The 17195-nt window shown below is 28.5% G+C and overlaps 1 protein-coding gene across 8 annotated transcripts in view; it reads right to left on the reverse strand.

Annotated features, from left to right (window-relative positions):
* LOC106472268 (golgin subfamily B member 1-like) overlaps positions 1–17195 on the reverse strand; it is a 121912-nt gene that overhangs the window by 56367 nt on the left and 48350 nt on the right. For all 8 annotated transcript variants that reach the window (XM_022401587.1, XM_013932906.2, XM_022401610.1 and 5 more), the window contains 6 exons: positions 14042–14118; positions 12124–12235; positions 11650–11739; positions 6945–7058; positions 4986–5267; positions 2908–3033 (listed from right to left, as the gene is read on the reverse strand). In XM_022401587.1, the coding sequence (XP_022257295.1) occupies positions 2908–3033; positions 4986–5267; positions 6945–7058; positions 11650–11739; positions 12124–12235; positions 14042–14118 (801 nt within the window). The remainder of the gene's footprint in view (positions 1–2907; positions 3034–4985; positions 5268–6944; positions 7059–11649; positions 11740–12123; positions 12236–14041; positions 14119–17195) is intronic.

Below are 17195 nucleotides of genomic sequence, written 5' to 3' on the forward strand. Positions count from 1 at the left end.
AGCAACAACATCAAAAGTGTGGGTCTTACTACAAAGTAAAGATAGTAAGAAGGAAAAATATAAAATTCTTATGTGGTACTGTTACTAGTAGTAATACATACAAATCACACAAGTTTATCATTCTAAATAGTGAATCATATTATTATGAACTAAATATAAAAAAATATGCTGAATTATTGAACTTAAAACTACTAATGTAAATGCAAAAGAATATAAAAAAATCACAAACACTTTCAGTTCAAAGTGCTAAGCCTAATTCATGTAAAGACCTTGCACTCACCACTCGATAGCTCTTAACCCTAACATTCGTGGATCAACTTCTTTCCTAAAAAATATATCTATTTTGATTTAATTTTTCAATATAATGATTAATATAGATAGATATACAATACAGCATGACTTAATCTACTATAGAAAAATTATAAAAGTCACACACATCCCATGCAGTTTTTTCCAGAAGCAAGTTTTCTAAGGCTTACAAAAAAGAACTATTGACCAATACTACATACCTCTACATAAAATGGTAGTTACTATAATAAGCACCACCTACATTCATATTGTAAAATCCAGAGAACAACGTTTCGTCACATGCTTTGATTATCATCCTATGATTTGTTGAACATGAAATACAGCGATTGGAATAACATGGTACTGAAATTGACACCTTCAACTAGGATTGGCTAAAAGTTTTACAACTGAGGTTTAACATGCCCAGACGCTGTTTTATAAAGAAAACAGACTATAAAAAAGGTTTAGATACCAATCACAGATGGCAGGAGCAGTGCTGAAGTGCAAGGAAAAATTTTAATGAAACGTATTTTGGGATTTTTTAAAATTAAATTTCTCTTTAAACTTCATTAAATAATACAAATTTGTACAAATAATTGAATGTTATGCTACTATTTACTAAAATAAAATCTGAAATAAGTTCTTTATAATTTTTTCATTCACAAATGTGATTTTGCTCTAACAATAAGACAAAATGGCCATGGTAGGTAATGGGTTAAACATATAAAAGAGGCAAGAATAACTTTTACTTTGTACTATTTTACCTCATTGTTTCAAGACACTAAATATACGAAGAACTATGAAAATGTTAAGGGTTAATGTAATTCACAGACATGTATAATGGCACGATACTTGGTATTTACCCTTTCCAAAATCATGAGGTGACACTGATATCCCTTAATTATTCTTTCTCATGACAAAAACACTTAAACAAATTGCATGAACCTTAGTAGAAGCTTATTAAATAAAATCAAATTTTTGCTTTAAGAAAAAGATTAAAATTCTTCCTCTCACCTTAGAATTTAATTTTTTTATTGTTGATCAGAAAGTTTTATTTAATACATATCCAGTCAGTTTTAACTTAAATTATATTATTAACATATTGTTTGGTGCTGTAACGAATGTAGTATTCTATTTAATACATATCCAGTCAGTTTTAACTTAAATTATATTATTAACATATTGTTTGATGCTGTAACGAATGTAGTATTCTATTTAATACATATCCAGTCAGTTTTAACTTAAATGATATTATTAACATATTGTTTGGTGCTGTAACGAATGTAGTATTCTATTTAATACATATCCAGTCAGTTTTAACTTAAATTATATTATTAACATATTGTTTGGTGCTGTAACGAATGTAATATTCTCCATTTTTGGCTATATAAAGCATAAAAACATTGTACAAACTAACAAAGGTTTATTCAATGACCTTTCATAATGTCACACTTACCTTTGTAAGGCTAAGCAAAAAATGTTTTGTTAACAATATTCTTTGGTTGAGATCAAATGATTTCTAAGAATGTTTCTTTTCAATAAATACTTTTCTTACTTTTAACATTTTGTGAATATGATAAACTTAGTAACATTCAACAGATAGGGACTTGATCCACTGGAATATTTTGTTGCCACCTGCCAAACTCACCAAAACATAATAAGATTTACCTTATGTCTGTTCATAGGAGAAATTTTCCATAGCTTTATGGAGGTTTTGGAGGCAACTGTGCAAGTGGGACCCACACTGCAGTGGGGATACACTGTCTATCAGTCTTAACCTCCAATCACCAGTCTCATATGAAGAAATTCATAATAATATAAAATAAGATCATCAAAAGAAATAAAAGTTAAAAGAGCGAGATGTTGGTGCTCAAGCCCACAACTTCCTACATCTATGTCACCCTTCACTGAAAAAATAAAAATGAAAACTTCCCATTGTGTTCTGTAGGAGATTAGTCTTATCACTTTCCCATGAAATTATAAATTATTGCTTAAAGCACTTTACTCGTAATACACTGACTTCAAGTTTATAATCTGTTCTATCCAATGTTATTTAAATATTGTCTGTAACTATTTCCAAAACTGTTCTTCATTTGTCACTGTTCAGAAAACGTGCTTTGGTAAAAAGAACTGTAACAATAAAACCTCACAGAAGAAAAAATCAAAATTTACACAACAATATCCTCAACTATAAACCATGCTTTGGAATGGGCAAAAAAATTCTAAAAAAATCAATAAGTATGTTGTTTACAGACAAGACTCCTTTGGAGCTGATCACAAATAAGTTAGAACATTTTTTTCTTTTTTCTTTGTGAATTACACTTACAAAATGACAGAATATCAATCCTAAACTATTTTTTGAGTTATAAATTGTTGAAATACTGTAGTTAGAAATACATATTTTTAAAATTTTGAAATATGACATAGAGAAGTGTATCTGAAATCTGAATAGTACTCACTGGTTGTGTTAGGGTTAAAAAACTGAGTTTGAAGAAATATTTAAAGCCCAATTTCTCAATAAACAGAAATCATATTAAAGATTGTGAAACTTCAAGACCTTCACTTTGTCTAGCATAATTATTTTAAGATCTTACTAAAATAAAACCTCTATCTACTCACTTTAATATTGTCATCCTTCATCTGAAGCTCAATTCTCAGTCTCTGCACTTCTTCTAATAAATCTTCTTTTGAAAAACTGGCAGAACCACTAGCAGTGCCTGCTTCTTTTGAATTGCTGAAGAGGACCTATATGGTTGGGAAAAAAGCGTGTCAAAGTAAGAAATAAATATTTCAAAAAACCTTCTACAAAGAGTAACATTCATTTTTAATCACAATATTAGGAATATGAATTCTTATTTTCTTTTTTTATAATTCTGTGCAATTTTCAACCAGAACACTTTATTCATAGTGAATTTTACTGATTTATGGTTTCATCATTATTTACACAGGTCTACATTAATAAAAATGTGGTCTAATTGCTATCAGAAACTGGTTGGCTAGAACCAGAAAGGCAATTCACAAGTTATACAGCATTTATTACTGATTTCATTGATAGTGAAATAGTATTCCTTCTTTATTTACTAGGCCTAATCCAGCTTGTACTTCAGATTTGATTGGGATGGAGTTTAATCATACCAAACTGTATTGAAAAAAAAAAAGTTTCTTGTTTAGTGCTCAAGTTAAATAGCAAGAATGATTTAAATTTTTAATGTCAGGATGCAAGTTCATATACTTGTCAAGTATTATTTGGATAATCCATAATAATAATATACCATACTAACACTGACACAGTTTACTTTAGTTTATGTACAGCAGCTTCTACATTCAATAACAATTTTCATGTCATGAAAAAAAAACTGGCAGCCAGGGTCACATTAACTTGGTCTACTTTGTAGAACCAAATCCAGCATAGTTCACCTTTAAACATCTGCTTACATTATCCATCTATTTATTTCATTGATTGCTATGAATAAGTAACAAATTACCTATTCTTTTTCTAATGTATTTTTCTGTGTTAATTATTTTGCTTACAATTATCCCTTAGCCCTATACAAACTTTTATTTTTGAATTGTAAGGTTAGCTTTGTTCATGTAGGTAAGTAAATATCAGTAGAATCTTTTATAATTTAAAATTGTATAACCTTTACTTATATTTATTTTATTCTGATAATGAAGATAAACAATAATATGCTTCAAACTTGGTAGTAAGCCTAAGAAAACTGGCTTAAATTATACTTCCCCCCATATGCCAGTTCCTCCACAGAAATTTAGTTTAGAGGTTTACTTATTGTTGAAATAATTACTGCAAAGAATTATATAACCTTACATACCAGTTATCAAGATTTATATCAATATGTCAATAAAGGATAAAAAAAAAGAAGTACATTTAAGCAGACCTTCATTTAAAAAAGCATTCTCACTTGTCAGCATGAGCTGCCTTCACTTTTATTAATTAATAAACATCACAAATTTAAGAATTATATGCAAGTTTGTAAATTTTAAAACTATTCTATAAAAAAAATTCAAATTTGAATAATTTCTCTCAACTAATAAAAAACTTTTTAGGTTATTTACATAAATAGTTATGTGATATTGAAGATTAATTACAGGATTTATAATTTTATTTACTAGCCTGTAGCATATACTATGTATGAAAAAATTTGCAGCGGGAGTGTAGTGTATGACACTTGTTACAAAATAACCATATTAATGATACAAGTGTTTCAAATATCAGTCTTCAGTATAAAGTATGCAACACCATGCATAAGTTCTGTATCATTATGATTTTTCTAACTCCAGCCCTAACAGCTCTTTGAAAAGAATACATCCACACATTCTTATAAGGTTAATGATATACCACACAATTTGTAACAACAACAACAACAAATTATTTAGAAATATCACGGTGGTGCATCAATTTTACATCATTTTGAACTTTTTCTTTTTTGCACAGTTTAATGAAAAATGTTCACAAGAATGCACACAATCTTATATACATTTATAGTACACAGACAAAAATTAATTCTGTTTTGGAAGCTCTTAAGAAAAGGTAATTGTGAAAAACATTACCTTCTGATCCCCAACTTTTGACTCGTACCATACAACTTTAGGAATAAGTCAATAAATCTTTTGTATAACTAAGATTTATTTTTTTCTATAGGAATCACAAATATTAAATGCATACAGTCCACACTTACCTCTTTCAAAGTTGTTTTGAGTTCTTCCCTTGCTACAACAATATCATTTTTAGCCCCTTTAGAAGCTGCAACTGTGGCCTTGTAAAGAGCTGTGCTGAAAGCACCATCAATAGAATCTATTGCTTCATGTCTGTCTGCTACTATTTTGTTGAGTTGTTGTATCTCTTTATCTTTTTTATTAACAGTTTGAATCAAACCTTGAATTGTCTTGTCTCTCTTCTGGGTTTTTACTTCTAAAATTTTAATTTTTTCTTCTTCTTTTGAGAGCCTTTGTCTTGTAACCTACAATAAAGTGTTAAATTTTAGAATATATTTTTTTATTTTAACCTTTTCTGGCCCAGAATGATGTTTTTTATAAGGTAAAATAATATTAAGTTTTAAAAACTTCTGTGATCTTTCTCCTCAAATCCCCTACAAAATACGATTTTAACTGAAATGTTCAGATTTACAATTTTTGTTTTGATGTGTACATTATTAACAGTTGTTTTCAATAAAGACTGCTAGCCCTAGTATAAACTATACCCCTCCCCCCGATAAACTGGGGAATAGAAATATTTAATCATCTCATCTGCATGGAGGTACAAAATAAAGCTGTAAATTTGTAGTCTTTGTACATGTTTGTTGCTTTTTAATAGCTGAAAGAGTTTGAAAACAGGAAAGTTTAAACTTTGATGGTGTCACAAATTGTAAATTTCAACTCATTGTATTTCTTGTTTTATAACTTCCTAGTTCTAAAACTAACAAACTCTCTAATATATAGTTTGAAGGATAGGATGAATAACTTTCTTAGTCTATTTGGTAACTTTATTTCCTTACATGAATCTTAAATTTATAAACTTTCAGTTGTTGTGTCAGAACTTTTTTGTGATTGTATATCTTCAAATAATCCAATTACATCGTGCCGTTTGTTTACTTACCATGTACATGTAATAGGAATTAATTTAGTTTACTGGTTCCTCTATTTGTATGTTCATTTATATTGTGGAAGTAATTATTTTTTTGCTTTCTTTTAGCTTTACAAAAAATCCTGACAGTAATTTTAAGCTAATGTGTTCTTATGGTGGACTTTAATACCACATGAGTTTAGAGATTAACAGGGGTCTTTTTGAAACAGTTGTACATAATTTCTAAAACAATTAAATAAATAGCTTTTATAAACAGTGAGATAAATGCTATCTAATTAAACTAGTTTTAACAATTTATAAAACACTTTATTGCAAAATTTCTTTCAACAAAGTACACTAAAACATAACGTCATTATGCTTGTGATGGTATTTTGATACTAAGAATGCGTGATACCTGGCTTTCAGGTCAACAGTTACAGACGTTGCATAATGGTACAGTATCTATCACATACTAGCTTATATTTTATTATACATTGTAAATTTACCAAAACAAAATCTAATTCATGTTCAAAAACATTTGATGGTTATCACGCTTTAGGTTTAAAGTATGTGTTTCAAGTACATATAATTTCAAAGCTATTTATTTTCATGAATGTAAACACAGAAGTTGCAAAAATAATGCCAACAGGTTGAAAAGGGTTAACATTTAAAATAAAATGCAACTGTAGCCATGTGATTACAATCAGAAAGGGTTAACTAACCAATATTTGTAAGTTGCTTGACTAAAGTATCCACACATTTATAAGTAATGAGATTTAGTAATTAGTCAATAAACAATCAAATAACATCAGTTATTGTTAAATATCAGAATTTATTGGGTAAACAAACAAAATGTTAACTAAAACACTATTTACATCAGTCATTTACGAGCCATTAAATCTTACTGTATAAAGCCTAGGCTGGCAAAGCATGATCTGTTGTGTGAGTTCATAAAACAGTTATATGGAGCTCCACCAATGTAATACTGTATAGTTCTTCTCAGTTTAATTATTAGAACATTTAACTGCACAAATAAACATTTGATTACATGAAAAATAAAATAAAGAATGCATACCTCTATTTCTTCCTCTTTTTTACATATTACATCTTTCAAATCTTTCACTAATTTATTCAACTTGTTCTGCTCGCTATTATCTTCCTTGTTTGGCACATTTATAGCATGAGAAGCCTGAAAGAAATATACGAATGGCTCAAAATCACCAATTTATTATTAATACTCAGAAGTTCATATAAGAAACATTTTATGAAAAAATAAGCTGACTTATTATATTATTTTTTTAAAGTAAAATTTTAAATACAGTTACTGGATGGCCAGAAAAAATTAATACAATGTAATAGTACCCTACATACCACATGCAAGAGCCAAACACACACAAAAAATATATTATTAGAGCATATTCCCAAGTTGTGTTCAAGATTTCAAACTTTTACACTGGTGTTTGGCCTTCTTTTGTATTAGTCGTTCTCTAGTGGTATAAAAACCTTCAAGATGAAACTCTGATATTAACTTTTCTAACAACGATACCTCATTTTAAATTGAATAATTTCTCATATTTAAAATAATCCTGTAACAAAATCACGAGTGTTAAACATCACCGACTCTTGCACTTAACACTAATAAAATACTATTACAACAGAATAGTACTATATTAAAATATATTACACACAACTTCACACCACAACAGGCTGCTGTTGTTGTTTTTTCACTTAGCTATTATAAAATGATCCTATTATAAAAATAACTATACACTGTGAACTAAAAGGCCTTTATGTACTCCACTAGCTGAAGATATCATTTATTTTATTTCAAAGTTCAACAATCATGACAGTTCTGAACATGTTTGAACACTGTTGTTTCAAATGTATTTTGTGCATTGTAGAAATGGTACATTTTTAGGTTCAATGGACTGCTCCTGCCTGTTTCTAGATTGGGCTGACATAGACTTCTCTATCAAGGCCTTTTGTAGTTTAAAGACAACGTTATTTATCATGTACCATCTTTTTTGTTTCCATGTGAAGTAACATTATAGAAACACATAATATGAATACTGCCAACTATAAGCATTTAAAACATGAGTTTTGTATTGTACAAGTATACGCCCATGTGTTAAAAATATGTATCAATTGCAGTTGTAAACCAAGCATGACAATATATTTCTTTATATTTCCTATTATGATCTGCTGAGGATCAGTCCCAGCAATGATATGGACTTTAAGAATTTCATTAATTAATCTATGTGCATGCCACAACCTTTTGCAGAATGCCATTCACAATCAATCTGACATCAGTTATCATCCATTCATTTTACCCTATACTGATGATTTAGCAAAGTTTGTGGAAGAGAAAATACCAGATATAATAAACACGAATACTGAAAAAAACTTTAGATGTGCATTTCAGAGGTTCTAGAAATTATTCAAATACAATTTGCAAACTACATGCTGGATAAAAGTACTTGTGTTCATCATATGAACATCATTTTCGCTCTAGTTTGTCAGAGTCGGAATGTTGCCAATTCACAGAAGTATCTCAAGTACAAATACCTTTGTAACAAGTCTGAATTTCTGTGTTCAACAGACTTGTACATTTGACTAAAAGCACATTCAGTTAAAATATAAATACAACATAAATATAGCTGTGTGGTATACTATTTCTAATGACTATTGAAAAACTGAGATGGCTAAAACCAAAAACATACTACTTAAACTTAGTGGCACTAGCATCACATTTGGTCAAGTTCAAGGTGATTTCATGGTCAACTTGTCTTTTACTAATTACACAAAGTGATAATTTACAGAATAAGATTTTGACTCACATGAATAATAAAACAATGTTATTTATTTTTTCATGTTAATCACTTAAATACCTGATTCTGTATGCCCATTGCTCATCTTTAGAATATGAAACCTTCTTGTACACAAAAAGTATTTTTGATTCATGAAATGTAGTAACATCACAATTAAAAGAAATGTTAATAATAGAACAGTGCTTATTCCAAGGTAATTATCAATAATTTCTGATCAAAACAAGCTAATTATATATATAAATAATGCAACTAATTCTACAGACTAGTCTAACTAAGAGCATATAATGTCATAAAGCAAATCACACACACACACACAAAAACAGCTTATCATAACTAGAAAGCACAAGTTCTTCAGTTGGATGTCAGCATTATCCAGTAAAATGTTGAATATGTTAGAAAAATTAGCTCTACACTTAAACCTTGTGTTATTAGATTACTGGTCAACCCTTGACATGTTAATTACAAATCATTATTTCAACACAATAGCTGAGGCAACAAGTAAATAATTATATATTCAGGGTTTAGAATACAGATACAACTGCCATGATATATTTAACTTGATGTTCTGGCAAGTAAATAAGCTGATGGGCCATCAGAAATTGGATTTTAAACAGTTCACCAAAATGTCTTATTCACCAATATCTTAAAATTTTTGGATAAAAATATTTTGAAGACATTTTAGTTTTTTGAGACTTTCAGTTATTATAACTTTTCAAAAACTTTCTAGGTCTGGAAATTAAACTTACAAATTTTGGGATTTCTCAGAACCCATAAAACCTGTTTTTATAAATGGAATTCAGTTATATTAACTAAATACATAAAAACAAAATAAATGAACTTTCATTATAGAAATCAGAGATGACTTTAAATATATTTAACAAATATTTCTTTGTTTCAAAAGAAAATAAATCAGAATAATTACTTATTATGTAAGGACTGAAAGATTATTGGTAGCTTCTCAAATTTTACTTTCAAAGCTTTGAAAGCATTAAAACCACAATATAAAACATTCGTATGAGACCAGCAAACCCACAAAGTTACCCTTCACCCAGTTTCTGCTAAAATCAAAAATTAATCAGAAAATATCCGATAAGTTAAAAAAAAAAAGATGATCAAACTTTTAATACTTTTCAGTTCTAACTAAAACAAATTAAGACAATACAGCATTTATGTATGAAATATATTGTTTTGACAGTTTAATGGAGAATTTTGATATTATAATAGACTGCATAAATATGTTTCATGTAGACAAATCTTTTCCAAAAAATTAAATAAATAATAATAATCATATGACAATTTCTCCGAAAAAGTAATATGGTATTTTGAATGTTAATCTATTTATAAAAACAAAAAATCACACTCAGTACAAAACTGAGCATGGCCATCACATAAATGGCAAGTTAAATTAGTATTATATCAAAACAATGATGAAATAAAATACTTTAATAAATATTGAAAATATATAAAGTTGCCAATCAATATACTAGAAATCCCAGAAGTATATGAAAATTTAATTTAACCCTCTGGATATGGGTACATAAAACTGTTCATGTCACGACCTTTATATACTTTTTAAGTAAACTACTTTATTATCAATCAACATTTTTTCGTATCACATGACAATTGCTCACTTCAAAGTGCATACTTTAGGTCATCTATCCACACCTATTTATGTTTCTGAGTTTTAATGCAAATTACAAACACGTATATATATATATTGCTAAGATATAAACTATAATTTATAGCCTCCAATCATATCGCTTTACTTAGATATAGAACAGAATGTCAAAACTACATGCCATGCCCTCCTGTCACATACTGTCTTTTAACAAAAGTCAATAATTCTCTCTAAAGTTTGCACAGAAAGAGAATATTCTATTTATTTATTTACATATAATGCTACCTCATTTTCTTCACAACTGTTGAATTATCTTGCATACAGATTCAAACTTGCTATCACCAAGTTCAGCTCAACCAGCTAAGGGAATTATTTCAACACACTCATAATTTAGTAAGAAAGCCATTTAAATTATAATAGTTACAGGACATTGTATGCTCCATGCATTATTATTTTGTGTTCTAAGTTGAATATTTGAAATAAATAAAAATTCAGTAAAGTACTAAGAGCAGCCCTATCAAAAATTAAGGTTAACTTTTATTGAGAGTTCAAATGTAAAAAAGAACAAGACTCACATGTAAGAACTAAATTTCTTTTTTGTTTTCTATTGTTATAAAAGTGACTAAAATGTAAAAATTAGAAAACTTATTAGGTTAGCTAAAACAAATGAAATAAAATTTCTCCACAAGTATTTACCACAAGAAGCCCATGTAACACATAATACAATAATGTAACTTGATCTATATATGTTTGCCAGGTGAATTTTAGCTCGTTATGTAGGTTCATTAGTTAGAAACAGTCACATAGAGCAATAAAACAGGATAGTGAATACAACAGATAAAATAAAAAGTCTTTCTGAAAAACTTGTGATATTTGTTTAGGAGGTTCTAGAGGTTATGCAAATAAAATTTGAAAGCTGTATGATGCAAAAAAAGCATTTTTAATCTTCATGAAATCCACCTAGCACTCAAATTAACCTGATATTTTTGGGGTACAAAAAGACTTGTAATGTTTATTAAAAGCTACGCTTACTCCATTAAAAGTTATAGTATGTACAGTTTCATGGTTACATGGTGGTTGTAAGGTTAGTTAAAGTGATCAAGGTTACATAGAAGTAGTTAAGATAGATCTTGAAACAAAATAGCATTTTAATTTTTAACACACAATTGAAATTTTTTCTTTTGAAATATTCTTAAAAAAAAAATAAAAATTTAATCAACTAATAAGATATACACACATTTAAAGTAACACACACACACATATTTCAATATAAATATTACAAAAACAACTTTTTTAAAAAAGTAATCAGTAGTTCCTTTTCTTCATAGCCTTACCTGACTTGTCTCCAAACCAAAAGCTTGTTTATAAGCTTCATTATTCTGATCATTTTCTTTGACTCTAAATTGTTTCTCAAGCTGGAGTTCCTAATAAAATTTAATTAAGCAATGTCAGTAATGCTTACCTATAAATATTAATATTTTGCTTATTATGAGCTTGGTGAAGACAAAAATATAGTATTTTTATGTTTTCTCAGACATTTTTACTAACAGCTTTCAAGACTGTAAAACCAATTGTTTTTTTTTTGTTAAGCACTAAGCTACACGATGGGCTTATCTGTGCTGTATACACCACAGGTATTGAAACCTGGTTTTTAGTGTTATAAGTCTTCTGACTTACCACTGATCCACTGTAGACCTGATTCAAGGCATTAAAACCAAAATCTTTAGCTTTTCTAATTACAAAAGTGATGTCAAAACAATATGAGCAGAAAATAGACCTATGGCAGGTATCAAGAAGCAATGACTTACTTTTTCTAGCACTATCAATTTCCCTTCAAGATGGCATTTTTCTTCACTGTTTCTTTCTTTTAATTCTTCTATTTCTCTCCTGTGACTTTGCTCTAACTTTTCTAAAGTCCCTCTAATAAATAATGAAAGTTTATACACTGTAGTTACTTCTATAGGCTGTACACCGGAGCAATAAATGCATTATCACTTATCTTTGTGATTCTTTGCATGTCTGGAAATGTATGCAAGAAATACATACATTTCTAAAATTACAAATTTCAAGCAATTTTTTTTACACATTAGAACCACATGTATAACTAAATTAAAAGAAAGTGAGTAAATATGTACAGAACTGTAGGGCCTGGTTGGCATGGTGATTAGGGCATTTGACACAGAATCTGCAAATCATGGTTTCGAATCCCACTGTTGAAATATACTCACCTCTTTAGCTGTGGGGCACCATAATGTGATGGTTAATACCACTATTTGCAATGTTAAGTACTGAATTTATAATACATATGCATGTCATTGGATCAAAGAATTTGCAGTACATGCCAAATATTATGCTTTGTAAAAGTCAATTCAAATAACAGGTTTACAAACTAGTTTATATTTAATAATTCCTACAAGCATATGCTAAAACAGGGAAAAAAAAATTTTAATCATAAGATCATGTGGTGACATTTACTTTTAAGTTTAGTAAAATCAAAATAATAAGTAGCAGTAGTTAGGCTAGAAATGTTGTAAGAAAAAAAAACATTTCAGAAGAATTTAAACATGTAACAAATATACTCTCTAAAATCCCTACAAAAGGATGGAACAGCTTGCAACTATTTATTAATGAAATGCAAAATGCTGGACAGAATAAACAGTTAAGATATTCATATGTGAGAAACATTTCAAAATCACACATAAAATTAGCTTTTCCATAAATGATGTTATTTCCTGGCATAAATATGATAATTTTATGAGAATTAAGAAGACGCAATTAAGTGTCCTCATGAACTAAAAATCCCACACTTCAATGTGGCCCTTCTTCAACTTCATGTATGACAATGTGCTGTTAAAGTTCATCTCCTAGTACCTGTATCAAGTTCAGCATTTCACACAGACACATGCATGAACAAGATTTCGATTGTGTGAAACGAGTTATGTGATTGACTACTCATGTGTGTGTTCTGACCAATCATCAAGCAGTATTTATACACCACTTCTTGCCCATTGTAAAAAATAAATGGTATTTAATTTTATGACTTGCCAGCTATATAGGTAATTTTTGTGATAATTCTTGGTCATGGAACTTAATGCACACAATACAAGTTGGTAACCCACTTTATATACATCAGGTAGCATTCTGTTTTCAAAACCAACCATTATATGGTAAATTTCAAACCTTGCTTACATCTGTTGCTTGTATAAAACATTACTTCAAAATAGATTAAGATATCAAATTTTTCCAATATTATTACACACACTAAGCTATCAAGATGGTATTTAAAAATGTATTACAGCAATATACAATCAAAAAATAGTAGCAAACATATTCAATTCAAAATTAATGTAGTAAAAAGGCAAACTAACAACATAGTCATAATGCATACATAGAGAACTGAATACTTCACTGTTAAAAAATGAAAAAAAAATGCATGTAAAACATCCATTGACTGAAATACATATACAATAAAGTTACAAATATGTAAGTGTTAGGTGTACCTAAAAGTTCTAAAATGAAATGTTTTAAGTCTCTTGTTAAACTAAGTTTTAAGAACTACATAACAAATTTTTAATTATTTTACAACTGAATAAAACAGTTGAAATGATGCATTTACATATTGCAAAAATAAAAATAATCATGGAGCAGTTTGTAGATTTCTTGAAAAAATACATCTAACTATTCTGTTAGTAACAAACATTAGTATGTAAAGAAATGCACACTTACAAAGCATCTTGTAAAAGCTTGTGTTTCTGCTCGAGTTCTTTATGTAAAGTTTCTACATCAACTTGCAACTTAATATTCTGAAAGATAGTATAAACACCTAGTTTTAACAAAACAACTTTCTAAAGTTATTTTAGATGTTAAACTTTAATACCATTTTACCACATGCAAGCTCATTTAATATTTTAGTTCCATTAAGTATTTCTAAAACTCTAAGATGGGAAGAGTTAATCTACACCAATATTACATCATAAAGCTTTTTTCCCTCCCATGATACAAAACCATCTGTATATAGAAAATATTAAGACAAATTTCTATCACACTGACTGTTGCTGATGAACTGAGCCTTAACTTTATATGTATATACACAGTTTTTTTAATTTACAGAATATTTAGTTGTGAAACAGTGAAAGACTTCACATAATGAAAACCCTAATTTCAATCTTTATGTCTAAGATTCAACCTAATAACAAACTTGGAAACTATTTTTATTAATACATTTACCCCAGTGTAAGAACTGTATGTGTAACAGTTTGAAAATAAAATATCACTTACAGCATATCCACATATTCTATCTTTAGTTGTTGAAAATTAATTTTGAAAGTTACAAATAATATTACAGAGTTCAAAGCAAGTAAAGAAAACAAAAATGTTACTGCAACAATGATGACGTTGCTTATATGTAAATACATTTTTTTGTGTGTTTTGATAACCTAGACTAGATAGTTGAAAAGTGTTTTGCAACTAGATGTAATAGAGTACAATTAAAAAATTAATAAATCAGTTTAGATGTTACAACTTTTTCCAGTGCATACAGAATAACCTTTTCTCAAAAACTAGGATTAATAAGAAAGTCTACACTTAAAAGTACAAGTTAAAAACAAGGTTGGATATAAGTTAATTTTAATAACTTTTAAAGTTTATTTTACCATTATATCTGTACACTTTTCAAAGTGTTTGGAAATAAAAATAACTAAAGAATTTATAAACAATATACATAACACACACAGTTAAATCTAGACTTTGAAAAAACAACATTGTTTTGGTAAAGTCTATTACTTTTCTAATTTTTCCTTTCTTATTATTGTTTATTGCTATGATATTTTTAGAGAATAAAATGCTTAACAAAGTTGATACCACTTGTTAAGGCTTAAGGGAATATTTTATAAGTCTATGGCCTTCTCATAATCCTAATATTGAGCTACCCCCAGCTTAAACTGTTAATTTATGAGAGGAGGGGGGCCCAATGTTAATGTGGGCAGAAGTACCTAGCTTCCACTAGAGGCATCATTTTGGTAAGCTAGGGGTTTTAAGTAATTATTTTTTATTATTCTATATTTACCTCTCTCTTTTCTTTAGATATTCAAGTCTTTTTTATTAGTTATAGTACTGTGTGTATGTACGTCTCACTTTTTTGCCCAATTACTCAAAAGAACATACATAAGAAAAAAAGACAAGATCTGTGCACTAATACAGCAGTAATACATGATGTAAACAAACTGTATTTAGTTATTTAACCTTTATTGCTGCTATTGTAATCAGTTTTCTCTGCATGACTGTGTATTACATTTACAGTCAACAGATTTGACTCTAGAACATAAGGTAGCTTAAGATTATATATTAAATGCAATGCACTTGTTCAAAACTTACAAATAGCCCTGATCTGGTTTAAGTTGATTATATGATAAATATCAATAAAATTGAGTCAGTCAAAGATTATTTTAGGAATGACACACTAAAAATGTGATAATTTCAAAACAAAAAACAACAAAATGATGATGCTAATCATAAAGTTAGTTTTCTTTCTGTTTAATCATTTTATAAAAACTGACAATATATATATACTGCAAAATAAAAAATCACATGATAGTTCCTGAACTACAGGTTACAGGTGAAAGGCCATGTCATCTCCTTTGTTAATTTGCATTCAAACTTTTATTGAACTACTATTTCATGAATTTATGTCAATAAGTTGGATACCAAACTGTAGATTATAATTCAAATTTTAGTACTATATATTACTCAGTTTTTTAGTTTCTTAAACATCGATTTTTGTGTGTCACGTGGCATGTTGAATGCAGCACTGGTTCAGATTAGATGTTTGTGAAGTCAAAGTACTGAGTCTATAGTTTCGAACGAATTAGTAACTCAAATTACTGATATTGACAAGCTAGAATATAAAATAAGAGCCTCTTTTCAATTTTCTAAGATATTGCTCATGTAATAAATGAAACACAGTAACACCCTGCTCACCTCTTTCTATTTTTTGGAAATGCTCCCTTATATACACTTACATCTATATATGACATGAATAACCAATCTGAAACTCGGAATGTCCCCCAAGTGGCTTTCTCAGCCATTTTAACAGACTTGGCACCATTTCTTTCTTTTGAACCAACATTTCAATGAGGTAGAATGTGTCTTTAGTCTGCTAGAAATTTCATATTTTTTTAGACTAAAACACATCTTAGCTACTAAGCTTGATAAATTACAGTGGAATTCTGTGGTATTAATGTAGTAATTTATGATTTTTTAGTTATTCATATGTATATATAAAACCTTCACATGCAAAATTTTTAAAGGCTTAGCAACCTACGTCAAGCAGCAACCGAGTACAAAGGTCGTAATTAAAAGAAATAATTGTTTGATTTACTTCTTTATTTACTGTTCTATATTTTAAGAAAAGTAAGTTTAAGAACTTATTTCAAAATAGCAATAATCTATATACACATATAATATATAATAATTAAAATGTGACTGTATTTTACAAAATACTAGTTGACTAAAACACAGCCAAGACAAATTACTTTGCACAGATCAAAGATCAATTTTATGATATTTGACACGGTAACACCAGTGCACCTGAGCCGCGTCATTGTAACTTCTGTATTGTTAGCCAGACACGGCAGAAAGGTAAATATAATAAAAATAATAAATATATATAAATGTATGATGTTAAGAGATTAGAGCTATTTAGTCTAAACAATTATGTTTTCATGTTATAATTTGTGTTCATTCTAGAATAAAAGAAGCATAATTTATATTTATTTCCTAATGTTTTATGGTGGTTGCGAGTTCAATCAAATCTATTGAACCTGTACAGAGATTAATTATTGAAAATAATAGATAAAATATTGTTTTTTCTTAAGAAACATTT

This window comes from Limulus polyphemus, unplaced genomic scaffold (genome assembly GCF_000517525.1).
Source record: "Limulus polyphemus unplaced genomic scaffold, Limulus_polyphemus-2.1.2 Scaffold118, whole genome shotgun sequence".
In the NCBI taxonomy this organism is placed as follows: domain Eukaryota; kingdom Metazoa; phylum Arthropoda; class Merostomata; order Xiphosura; family Limulidae; genus Limulus; species Limulus polyphemus.